At 39.9% G+C, this 13,596-nt stretch overlaps 1 protein-coding gene across 1 annotated transcript in view; it reads right to left on the bottom strand.

Moving 5' to 3' along the window:
• Positions 1-1,219: 1,219 nt before the first annotated feature.
• The window catches only part of TMEM260 (transmembrane protein 260), a 70,503-nt gene continuing 58,126 nt past the window's right edge, over positions 1,220-13,596 (bottom strand). The window contains 4 exon segments of the mRNA XM_006068137.4: positions 1,220-3,543; positions 7,419-7,509; positions 8,963-9,016; positions 10,751-10,927. Of these exon segments, the coding sequence (XP_006068199.4) occupies positions 3,289-3,543; positions 7,419-7,509; positions 8,963-9,016; positions 10,751-10,927 (577 nt within the window). The 3' untranslated portion in view covers positions 1,220-3,288.

Raw genomic sequence — 13,596 nt, forward strand, 5'->3', positions numbered from 1 at the left:
AATACGAATTTAAAAAACTACTCTTCATATCCTAGTCTGATGTCTTAAAGAAATCAGCAGGGTATCATACAATAATCCTAACACTCAAAAAGAGCTTTATTTAAGTATCATAAAGGGTATAAACATCCTGGTGCTATCATTAGTAAGTACTAAGAATGCAGGCAGAAATAACATTTCGCTTCTATTAGAAGACTTCAAAATAGGACACAGGTCATTGATTCCCTTCTATTTTGGCTACATTTTGAATCATAGAACAAAGGCATTAAAAAAACCAAATGGATCCTTTGGAAAAACAAAGAGGAAAGTCAACAGCAAGAAGCAAGTATATCTCCCATCAGCGGCAACAGGGCTGGGGAGGTTTGTTAGCGAACATGGAAGCCACTACCCCCTTCTCCACTGGCCCTCTGGTGTGTGCCAGCCTTAGTGCTGGGCAGGAGGGCACTGCAGCCTGTGGAGAGGCAGACAGTGCTTCTGGCTCCAACTTGCTCCTTAGGCCAAAGTCCAGGCAGGAGTTGGCCTTGTGGGGTTCCTGTCATCCTGCCAACCCATGGCACTCCAGGGACACTGCTAGGGGAATGCTGGCCAAATCCTGCATGAGAAGTCACCTCCTTCACATTCTCTTCCATGTCAGGGGTTAGACTGAAGGAAACCCCTTCTGTCAGGTTTTATGGTGTTTGTGCACTAGCCCAGGAGAAGGAAGGGAAAGAAAAGAAAGCAAATGGTTTAACCTCACAAAATGGAAAGAATTCTTCAAAGTAGTTGATCTTGGAATGAAGCCCAACATCCCCAAATCTCAGCTCAGTTTGCTCTTTTTCCATTCACTGCTGGTTTTTAGAAATTTAAATAATTATGACCCCATCTACAGTGGGCCATCGTATCACTGCTTTCTCAAAGAGAGTGGTCCAAAGTCACTGTTGCACAAATACAGAATAATCTATGCAGCATCTGACAACAGTCAATATGCAAAGCATATTCAGATGTATATGAGGCATCATAGCATGGACATTTAAAATGCAGATATTTAAAGAGGCCCTCATTTGCCATACTTATGGCCATAAGTAGGAAATATTACTCCAAAACAAGATGTGTAGGTAGATGCTGAAATGAATATTTACATATTATTCCCTATACAGAATATAGATTTCAAAAACCAACATGATCATCTCACACACACACAGTGTCTCTTCTGAAAAAATAAAGACAGCGCATTTCCAGGGAATGAGTAAATGAATTTTATTGCACTGTTTAAAAAGAAAAGTAGAAATCATAATCTTACATAATTCTTTCAAATGGATCAACTGAGACAATTTCTCAGTGCTTCCTTAAATTTTTACACCACACTGAACTCCAACAGGTTTTTTGTTTTAAGGTAAACCAGGTTTTTGGTTCTTCCCTGTGGAGAAGTTACTTTCAAGTCAGTGAAAGTTCTTGGCCCATGATTAAAAGTCTTTGCCAATTAGTACTCAACAACTTCAATTCATTTTTTTCTGGTTCAAGATGAGTAGGAGCCTAATAAGGCTGTGATAAAAGGGCAAAAGGCACCGAGAGCCAAAAGCGGATTAATGAGCTCCTCCATTTATTTGTCTTCCTAACAGCTGAACTGTTACAACTATTGACACTCTTCAAAAGGTTCCGCTCTGAACCCTGTCCAGGCGCTGCAGGCTCCGATGGACATCTTCAAATCCAGAGAATGGAGGGGCAAGGGCTTCCCCTGTGTGGTGCCAAAACCAACAAAGCCCCATGGATCAGGTAATGAAACTTCAGCTTTTCCCCCTTTGAGATTTATTTACTGGCAGCTGACAAGGGGCAAATTCAGCTCGAATTGTGCAGTCAAGGCCCTGTCAAGCTTTTAGAGGCACCCTTGTCTTGAAGCACCTTCATGACTGGCATTTCACTCAAAAGCCCTCGGCACTGGTCCTTAACAGCTTATGACATCACAAAGGACACTCCAGACAGATGCCTACATGGCATCCTGCAGCATTTTAAAAGAGAATTAGTGGTTTTAATTATGGTCGTAGTATGAAAGGGAACCATGCAAGCTCCACAGGAGACCTTTGATCAGACCCTTTCGCTAGTACAATGCCACGGAACTGTGACTATTCCTGGTAAGGGGCCTTTTCTTGCTGAATGACTCACCAGTGATCTTTGAATGCAGACAAGCTTCTAGCCCTCCCTCTTCATTAGTGAGCATTTCTATACAGGGGCCTATATAGTGCTTGGAGTTTAGGAGCTATACAATTGGGGGAAAAGAATCCCTACAGATTCAGGCCTCTACTTAGGAAGTGCTGAAGGACTCTGAGTGACTTTATTCATTAAAACAGGTTGCTATTAATTAACTGTCATAATAAAATAAAGAACTATTATTTGCATTTCTTACTATGTTCTCTTTAGTAATATGTATAAAAGATGCTTGTAACAGAAATGAATTTATTGAACCACTTCCCCACACCCCTGAACCCCCACTGCCCCCCCCTTTTGGCAGCAGGAAGCCTCCTAATTATTGGGTCCAGATTTATGAGCCCAAATAGAAGTAAAACATGAATATAAAATTAATTAAGGAAAGACAAAATCCTTTTTACTTGCCAGTTTAAGCAACTGAAAAAAAAAAGCAAACAACAATTAGCTTTACTTTTTTAGTGATTTCAGAGAATGATCGAACACAATAAAACCTTAACTTTTTTCCAAAATATCATCTGGTTGGTATTTAGTTTGAAGTGTGAGATTATGTAACAACTACAGCTACTCAAAAAAAAAAAAAGAAAGAAAACCAATGCCCCCCATCCCCCACACCCCAAACAGTACTCTAGCTTGAAGTGTAACAAGATTTATTAAAAAAAATAATAATAATTTCATTTCTGGGAGCCAGAGAACGTCTTTGGTCTGGTATTAATATTTTAAGAATTTAATTTTAATCCCAATAAACAGGGCCCTTAAGATTCATGGTCGATATTTTAAGTATATGAAAATAGTTCATTCTTTGCTAGAATTTAATCAAGCAAGTCATTTGATGAAAGGTTGTGGAAGTAGGAAGATTTTTCAAAATATTCTCACTGAAATGCTAATTCAGTAATACAGGCTAAATAGAATTTGTGGAAATAGCACATCTCAGTTTCTAACTCTGCCGTAAAACAGTACCGTTACTGTTTTACTTATAACACCATGTTACTTATATCTGGGAGATGACCTTGTCTTCCGTTTTTTAATGCCATTTCTTTTTTGGAGGAAAAACTTTTGGACTTGGGAATTTTGGAAGCTGAAAGCTGAGCCGGTTTTTCACAGTTTGCTGTTTCAGCCATTTTTCATATTTCTCAGACTTCGTAGTTCCTTTCTTAGGTGCTTTACAGCAACTGAAATATCGGCCAGCTGGGGATCATTCTGGGCCTTGCGAGTGTAGAGACGGAAGTGTCTGATGGTTTCAGATAACAAGACTTCAGGGTCTGCACTTCTTTCCTGAAGGCGCAGCATCCGTTCACAGGAGATGGCGTAGTTCTTGTGCCAATTCACCGGGTGTTCCTTTCGTAAATAGACAATCTCCTTATAAAGCTGGAAGACAGCAAAAACATTGACATTCCATTGTTATCCCTTGACTTTTTAAAAAAGACTAGAAAACACAAAGGAATTAATAACACAAGGGAAAAATAAATGCAAGCAGCCTGTAGTAAAAATCTAGTTGTTGCTAGGCCATGCAGAAAATGCAAGGATGATACTGTAATTATTACAGTAGCAGGAGGCAAATGCATTTCATATAAAGCTGTTTCTGGGGTTTTTTGGATGTTGCGGAGGGAACTTTAGACACACTGGGTCAGGACAGAATGCTCTTCCTCCAGAAAGATGTTCTGGGAAAGGGATTTGGTTCTAATTCATGGAAAGCTATTTACTCAACAGGCAGAAAGGTTGAAACTCTAAATTTAGCTATTAAAGAAAAAAAAAGTAACTTTCTTTAGAAAACTGCATGGAAAAAGAACTTGAAGAAATTTCAATTTTGTCCCTCATTTTTACATAAAATTCTCTCTACATCATAAACAACAGTATTAACAATAGTAGCAATAGAAAACCTCTAACAAATCCAGCATCCAACAGGCTGGGCATAATATAATTTAAGAGACACCCTTAAAGTGAGATGTTGAAAATCTCCACAGTGTCCTAAAATAACAATTTTCATAGTTAAAACTCTGCCCCCAGGAATTCAGAATTTTGTTTTTCAATATCAGAGATAGTGTTGATTGGATAGAATTAGAATCTTTAATATTGAGTTTTCTAGAGGAAAAAGATAAAAATGTAACAAATAAACCAAAAAAGTAGATGCAAATCTACAAAACAATATTATGCTTGCTTATTGGGGAATTTCACAACCTTCTTGGGGATTATCAAATTGAAGTCAAATCCACAGGCACTTGAGTTAACCAGTAGCCTCCATGAGAGCACAGGACAAGTAATGATGCTTTCTCCAGGGACAAGGGCTTTTTTGAATTAGAACTATACTCATTACATCATTCAGTTGAAAGGGACCCAATTATATTATCTATTTCTCCAACTCCTTCTCTAGAGTAGACAAATGCATATCCAGTCTTTTTCAAAACAACATCCCCATGAAAAATTCCCCAATCTGTATTTTTTATGTCATTTTGATATTTAATAACTCTTAGTCCTGAAGCTGCCTATTAAAGCTATTTTTCCCTTGCCTTCACTCCATAAAATAGGAAAGAGTCACCTCGTACTTTTCACAGATTTCAAAGCTATTAAGTCAGCATTTTATTTTCTTGGTAAAATGTCCAAAGCTTCTCTACTTTTTCTCATAGTCTTTTTTATTTTCCCTATCTGCTGCTCCTCTTCCTGAGCCTCCCTCCAACGAGGGACATGTGTAAAATGCACGGCAGGCTGCCCTGCACAAAGTCGGCGCTCAAGAACTGCTCAGGTTCTTTTCTTAGCCGTTTTCAAAATCCTGATTAGATTTTGGAGTGCAAGATGGATGCCAGCAACTCAGTAAGCACTTTCCAATGGCTCAAGAGAATAAAAGGCTCACTCACGACCTCCCTGCTACAGTCTTCGGACATCAGAACAGCCATACTACCCTTTTCTAAAACACTCTGATCCTGGTGTCTCATCAGCTCATTCTGGATGGCCCATTAGTCACATGTGCTGTATCTTAAGAAGCTAACAGTCATTTTTCATCATGTGGGAATTGTATTTCCTCCTCTAAGCGTGAATCTTTGTGACACTAAGTTTAGTGGAACATATTCTAGTTTGGGGGGACATCTTCAGTGTATCAACTGTATTCCTAAAGATAACAGATCATTCTTGCTTTCCCAGTACACCTGAACTCAATGTTCTGGATAACTATTGAGCAGGACAATGTAAATAATAACAAAAATATCTTCTATACCTAACAAGAATGTTCTTGAAAAACCTGTACGAGGAGGTGATTTGTGTTGACTCATCAAGTATTTGAGCTCCTTTGTCTTGCAAATGATGTCACATACCTGGAGACACACGTGAAGGAGATACCTATAGACTATGTTACAGACTTGTGTTCACTGAACAGAGTAATGCCTGCAGGCCCAAAGGGACAATAAATCCATGAACTGGCTTTAGTGGTGGCCTAACGACTGACCACAGAACAGATCACTGATGAGAACATAAAATATTACTGTGTCTCGGATTCCTCCCAACTAAATACGACTTGTTTTTCACAGAATCACAGGGTATTAGAGATGAAATGGATCTGACATGGCCAGGATGTGAGAGAGAATCTATAAAATTTACAATCCACTTTTTTTTTGAAAGAAAAAATAGAAAGGTTAATTGGCCCACAGTTAACAATGAATGGTGGAGCAGGCCTTGAACCGGGACTCCCTGACTGCCAGTCAGAACTCCAGAACACTGCTTCCTGTATCTAGTCCCTGGCTGTCCTTGATGGGCACCTCGGAGGTGTCCACCTCTATCCCTGTGGTTTCCTGCACCACATGTGTCTGGCTGGCTTCCTCTGATCTTTCAAGATGACACTGCAGTGACATCTCCTGAGGCAGCTTTCCCTCCCTTCCGCGCCACCTCTCCCCAGGAGGCTGTGCTCATATGCCTCTCTCTGTCCCGCGGCACCTCTGCACAGCTTTTGTATTTCTCACTACTAACAGGACTTTATCTTCTATCTCCCTCTCTGGCGTGTGCCCATTTGACAGCAGGGCCAATGCCTGATCATCTCTATCACAGTATTTGGTGCAGACTGGGTGCTCCATAAATGCTCTGTGAGTAAATGAATACATGAGTAAACCATGGACCAATAAGCACACAATTGAGGAGTAAAAGCTGTCACACTAATTGGACACCATGCTATTTTGACTCAGTCCCAAACAAATGCCTTGGCTGAGTAGATCCACAGCAGCCCAGAGACGGCATAAATAATCACTTGCTTAGACATACAGCTCCTGGGCTCTGTTCTCACCGGCTTTTGCCAGGATGTCTGTTTCCTATACTGCAGGCTCCAAGACTATCTCAGAAGGTGGGGAAGAGTCCAGTGCTATAAATCACAGAAAAGCAGGGCCTTGTTAACACAGTGCTACAGCAAAGCAAGCCTCTGGTCTGTACCCTCGTTCCCATCACAGAGGACCAGCTAAGCAAGAGCCTTAGCGAGGCTGGCTGTTTGGCTTCCTGGGGTTATTCGTCACGACCCTTTCTCTCTCTCATGAAATCTCAACCAGCCATGGTCCAATCATTTCAAGTGTTGCCAGGGTCATGACTTTGTATAGAGGGCGACCCATCAGAACTGCTTTTAAAGAAAATAAAGCCATCATCTTAGTTTCCTATTACTGTTGTAACAATTCACCACAAATCTAGTGGTTACAACACAGCAGTTAAAACAATATAAATGTATCATATACTTCTAGAGGCTCTAGAATCTGTTTTTTTTTTTTCTTTGCCTTTTCTAGCTTTCAGAGGCTGCCTGCACTTCCTAACTTGTGGCCCCTTCCTCCGTCTTTCAGGCCAGCTACCTGGCAATCTTCAAATCTCTTTCTGACCTCTGCTTGCAATGCCACGTCTTCTTCTCTGACTCTGACCTTCCTGCCTCCTTCTTCTAGGGACCCCTGTGATTATATTAGGCCCACCTGGATAATCTAGGCTAATTTCCCCACCTCAGGATCCTTAATCACACCTGCAACGTGCCCTTTGTCATGTAAGGCCACATATTCACAAGTTCTGGAGATGAGGACATGGACTTCTTACATTATTTTGTCAACCACGGTCATTTACTTTAAATATTATTTGAGAGACACATGACTATTTTTCCATTTGTATTGATTTATAATGCCAAATAAAGCTGGAAACAAAAAAGTAAAAACTCTGTGATACACTCTCTTTACATCCCAAACAGTCACCACTACCCTCCCACCAGATGTATTTATACATGTAAAAGTGCAACATACGTTATAGGCGTGAGTGTAGAGTTGAGCTTTCACATTTGAAGGCAAACTTGCACTTTCTGCCAGGTTAAAGATGAAGAATGGTGTTTTCATCCTGGGAGTGGGAGGGTGTTCGCATCAATTTCACATTCAAAACTAAATCGGCCAGACTTTTCCATTGATGAGGATCATAGAGAACCCTTTATGGTATTCTTTTCACTTCTTTCATATTCACAGAAGTTTACTCCGAACCAACAGTAGCCCTCTCCCTGCCCCAAGACGCTGCATTCTGTTCATCATCACTATTGTGCATCACCTTCCCTCCAGATGTACATCTTCACTGTGCAAGAGCAGCTGGGAGGGGAGACTTGCTGAGTCTGTCAGCACATCCCTGAAGATACCCATCACGACGGCTCATGCCGTGTGTGACCAGTTCTTCAAAGGTGGCTGGACTCTTTGACCACATGAACTCATCCGAATTGTATTCAGCACTCCAATTAAATCAATACCTGCCCGAATAATGACCTGCTTTCTTCATGTGATTTCTCCCCCAGCTTTCCCACACTGTCACACTGAAGAATCGTGCAAACATTTGGTATATCTTTGATTAGTCCCTCAAAGCAAGTATTTGTTCTTATAACTGGGTTGATAACTTGAAATATGCAATTTTCTGACATTTCCAAAACATTACTACAAACACTTTTTTGTAATTGTTATTTTGTCAAGAACCATATTTCTTGACAATTAAAAAAAAACCCTCTTTAAACATATTACACCCTAACTCAATTCCTGGTGCACTCAGCCCCTGGCCCAGAGTGGGCATCAACCCATTTTTCCTGGAGGAAGTACTTCATACTTGGTACCCCTGTCTGCATCACTTAGGCCTTTTACATTTTAGGCCAAAGTCTGTTAGTTAGTGTTAGATATTTTGAATATTTTAAAATAATGGCAGGAACACAGAGAGACAAGAGCATCAGCGTGAAGTGCTCATTTCACATGGGAACAGGGAAGTCCAGCAGCTAGCACATGAACAGTCAAATCTCTTGGAACATGTCTGTCTGCTCCACTGACAATGGAACTGTGTCGTATCCCAATGGGTAGCCTCCAAGCCTAGCACGGTGCCTGGTCTCGAGGAAGTTTTCAATAAGTGCTTAAATAACTAACTAGCACATTACACATGGGACAGGGTGGTAATTATCAATCTCTCAATCAATTACACTGCCTTTGGTTTAGTGGAGGCGGGAGAGCACATGAGTGATGAATGTTCCAGTCAGAGAGATGTGAATTTTGGACTCTATTGGTAGAGCTATGAGGCCTACAAGTAACCTCACTGCCTTCAGTTTGTTCTTTTTGTAAAATGGGGTAAGATTGACTTCTCCACAGGTGGTTGTATGGATGAAATGAGATTATGCCTTAGTAACAATTAGTACAATGCCCCAAACAAAATAATCGCTCATAAATATTACTTTTATTATCACCATGCCCCACTGCTCCCCAAATGAAAAGTGCCACAAGCTACTTCTACTACATTAAAAGTAGACTGCAAACCGAAAGTATAAGTTAGTCACCTTGCTTGCCACATCTCTTCATTGGCCACAGATTCCCAGGAAGAAGGATCAAACCTGTAGTTAGAAGAAAATGGTAACATTTTCCTGCCAGTTACCTTTATTGTTACAGACATGTCATTTTTGTTTTATAATCTTACAAGGCAAATAAAATAGGTTGCATCTTGAAGAACAGATAGAGACCAAAATAACAAACTTATTCCCCTAGAAATATTTGATGGTTAGGAATCTGAGGTTCTGGTAAATGTATTTGTAATCTGCATGATGAGCCCCACTGCCTCACAGGAGCACACTAAAGCTCAGTGGGAAGAGGCTGGAGGCTTCCCGAGAGCTGTCAGGCAGGCATTGGGGTGGGGGTGAGGCCTGGGTCCCTCTGTGGGCACAGCTGAAAGCCATAGAGCTGTGAGGAGAGGGGACTCCTGGCTTTGATAAATCGTTGTTGGAGCTAGGATGCTGCTCAAAGAGCACTGGCTAAACCATTTACTGATTTTTTCCCACTTAATTAAAATTTCTCTTAGCATGTATCTACTTTGACAAAATGGAGGCAGTGAGTGATGCTGTGTACCTGTACTGTCATCGGCTGTTTGGAGAACAGGCGATTTTCCAGCTCTTCCTCACAATGGTCACAGAGTACTTTGATATACAACTACTTATCCAGCTCTGGCTGGAGCACAGCAGTGGGGTCTGTTTGCTCATATCGACTCAGAAATCTTCGGTAGCATTTGTTCATATGGTTTTGAGTGTTGCTCTTGAATTACAGACTTATAGCTCAGTTGGTAAAGAATGTGCCTGCAATGAAGGAGACCCCAGTTTGATTCCTGAGTCAGGAAGATCCTCTGGAGAAGGGATAGGCTACCCACTCCAGTAGTCTTGGGCTTCCCTTGTGGCTCAGCTGGTAAAGAATCTGCCTGCAATGCGGGAGACCTGGGTTCGATCCTTGGGTTGGGAAGATTCTCTGGAGAAGGGAACAGCTACCCACTTGAATTATAAGCAGTAATTATCTAATCTTTGCATAATTCATAATTTAATTTAAAAAATAGGCAATAGAGAGCCTATCTTTAGATGGTGATTCATTTTCCATATGGGAGAGAGTCAACTATAGGTAGAGATGCTTCCAGGAAGACTAATCAAAACAACAGAACGAGGCTGACAGCAAACAGTTGTGGAGAAAAGTTACTTAAATCCCAGTCTTCCTACAGAGAAGTGATCTGCCGTTCTTTTTTTTTTTTTTCTTGTTTTGGCCACACCACGTGGCATGTGGGATCTTAGTTCTCTGACCAGGGATGGAACCTGAGCCCTTTGCTGTGGAAGTGGGGAGTCTTAACCACTGGACTACCAGGGAAGTCCCTGATCTGCCATCCTTGAAGAAAAAAAAAAAAAAAACTGACACGTTTATGTGGGTGGAGACTATTAGGGACAACAGAGTGAGTTTTAAAGCTCTGCTTCAGTTCATGAATCTCTCCCACTTTTAGGGTCTGAGGTACAGGATGGTGGACCATGTAGCGTTACAGAGCTGCATGTGGATGGTGGCACAGATCTAACTCCGTGGTGCCCGCTTAACCATCACTGCCTTTCCTCCACCTCGCCATTGCTCTTCAAGCCCAAGGACAAGAAATAGAAGTTCTCCTTCTCTATCACAATACTCTGTGGGCAGCAGATAGCAATATTAACTACTAATAAAAAACAAAACAAAAAAAAAATCAAAAAAATTAAAAGGCATTTCAAAATTTAGTGAGTTTTTTAGGCACACAAAACAGCTACACACTGATGGCAAACAACCGCCCTCCATACCTTCCATAGCCTTCAGTCCAGTTATAGATGTTTCTCGTAAGTTTAATCCACTCCTCAGGGTTGAATACAATCTCTGAAGAAACTAATTTCTCACAAGAACCCCATGGCCAAAGTGAATAGTTCTTTTTCCAGGTTGGGTCGCCTTCGTGAATTCCTATGCAAACAAATGTTTCTTTTCTATTGAAGACAGAAAAATATGTATTATCAGCTTAAAGTTCTAAATGCCAAATACATATAACTCAGGAAGGGTCATTTTTTACTCTAAACCTCAGTTACCAATAAACCATTTGTGAACACTTTGGTGTCTTTAAATCTCTGCCAGTAGATTGCTTTAAATTTATATTAGCGGGGAAAAAAGCTGTCTGGAGATTGAAGGGAAGCACACAGACATAAATAATAAAACCTACCTGTTTTTGACACAGAAATCAGAAGAAGTCAGGTGGGGACAAACACAAGGAAAGAGTCTGTGGTTCTGTCTCATGTGTAAATAGACATATTATTTGCTACCTTCTAAACCTTATAGGTGGAAACATGTCTTCATATTAGTAGTACTACTAATACTAGTAGTCTTTCTGTCCTCCAATTTCCATTGCATTTTACTTTTAATCTCTTTTAGCATTATTTTATTGAACCTACTATTTTCATTTACAAATCCTTCTGAGTAGCCCAGAAGTAGCCTGAGGATAGGCTCTTTATCTCTAAATTAATTCTGAAATCTAAACATGGAACAACTATCTGAAGACTCTGAACAGTAAATGGTAGAAAGAAGATTGAGGGAAGAAAGCAGAATTCTGAATTCCACCAAATCCGTGGTGAGTTTACCCCTGTTCATCTTCCAGGATTACCTGGCCTGAACTCAAGGAAGCCTGAAACCCAAAATACATACCAAGTGAGAACAAAAAGATCTCAAGAGAAGCCTTCCCCTTGCTTTTTTCCCGACTCCAAGGAGCAGGAAAAGGAACTTGTAAGGATTGGAAGAGCAAAGGAAATCCCCGGAACTCTTCCCCTTCCCTCCTTCCCTGGGCACCAGACAGCACTGCGCCAGCAGCAGAAGCAGCAGCACAGTGGCAGCTGGGCAGGTTCCCGCAACTCTGTGGAAGTGGACCTGCTCGCTAACCAGAGGAGCCGTGGTTCCAAAGATTGGGAGCAAACTCCCATTACTCCTCCACTGGATGGGCTTCATACAATTTTAGAAAGACAGAATGTGTGTCAATGAACTTGAAGCTAGATCAAGAGAAATTGTATAATTTAAACAAAGAGGAAAAAATACTGAAAGTATAGAGTCTTAGGTACCTGTGGAACAATATCAAAAGGTCTAACACTGGAGTCATCAGAATCCCAGAAGAAGAGAAAAAAGGTAGAGCAGGAAAAGTACTTAAAGAAATAACGTCAGAAAACTTCCAACTTTTGTGAAAGACATAATCGTTCAGATTCACGAAACTTAGTAAATCCCAGGCAGGTTAAACTCAAAGAAATTCATGCCCAGATACATGATAATCAAATTGCTTAAAATTAAAGACAAAAAATCTTGAAAGTAGTCAAAGAAAAACAACACATTTCACACAAGGGAAACAATGATTTGAATAACTGCAGATTTCTCAACAGAAGCCATGCATGGCAAAAGGATATAAAATAACACTGTTAAAGTGATGAGAGAAAAAAAAGAACTATCCAACCCAGAATTCCATATCCAGAAATATCCTTCAAAAATGAAGGTGAAATAAAGACTTTTTTGGGTAAAGAAAGACTAAGAGAATTCACTGCTAACAGTTTTGTTCTGAAAGAAATGCTAAAGGACTAACTTCAGAAGGGAGAAAAATGATACAAGATGGAAAGCTCGAACACCAGGATTGAAGGAAGAGCAACAGATCTGGTAAATATCTTAACAGATATCTAAGACTACTTTTTCTCTTAAATTAAAAAACATATGTTGAAAACAAAAATTATCACATGTCTAATATAACATGTTTGACAACACAATCAAAAGTGGAGTAAAGGAACTTACACGCCACTAAGATTTCTACAGTTCACTTGAAGTAGTAAATTGGTTTAGTCACTAAGAGATGTCCGACTCTTGTGACCCACGGACATTGCCCGCCAGGCTTCTCCATCCGTGGGATTTTCCAGGCAAGAGTACTGGAGCGGTTTGTCATTTCCTTCTCCAAAAGTAGTAAATAGATTGTGATAGTTAAATATGTCTGTATACTGTAATTCTAAGAGCAACCACTGAAAAAAATTTACCAAGAGACACAGTAACATGGAATGCTAAAAAAAAATCAAATTATCCAAAAGAAAGCAGGAAGGGAAACAGTGGAATGAAAAACAGAAGAACAAACAGAAAACAAGTAATAAAAGGATAGATGTACATCTAAAACATGTCAATATTTACATTAATGCAAATGGTCTGGATATAAATGAAATGATAGACAAATTGTCAGAATGGATAATAAAACAAGAGTCAAATATGTGCTATCTACAAGAAACCCACTTTAAACATGACATAGGTGGCTAAAAGCATAAGAAAAAAAAAAGATGTGCCATGAAAACCCTAATCAAATTAAAACCAGTCAAAAACCCCAGAAGTATTTTTTTTTTGTAAATACAGAAAAAGGTGCAAATGCAATTAAATGAAGAAAGAATATAAATGTTTTCAACAAATGATATTAGGACAAATAACATTCATAGGCAAAAATATCTTTGTTCTAAGCAAGCCCCTTGTAAAAATTAACTCAAAAGTGATTTTTGATCTGAAATATAAAACATAAAACTGTAAAAGTCTTAGAAGAAAACATGAGATAATCTTTGTGACCTGGCAGTAGGTAAGAGTTGTTTGACAGGAGATCAAA

This window comes from Bubalus bubalis, chromosome 11 (assembly GCF_019923935.1).
Source record: "Bubalus bubalis isolate 160015118507 breed Murrah chromosome 11, NDDB_SH_1, whole genome shotgun sequence".
In the NCBI taxonomy this organism is placed as follows: Eukaryota; Metazoa; Chordata; class Mammalia; order Artiodactyla; family Bovidae; genus Bubalus; species Bubalus bubalis.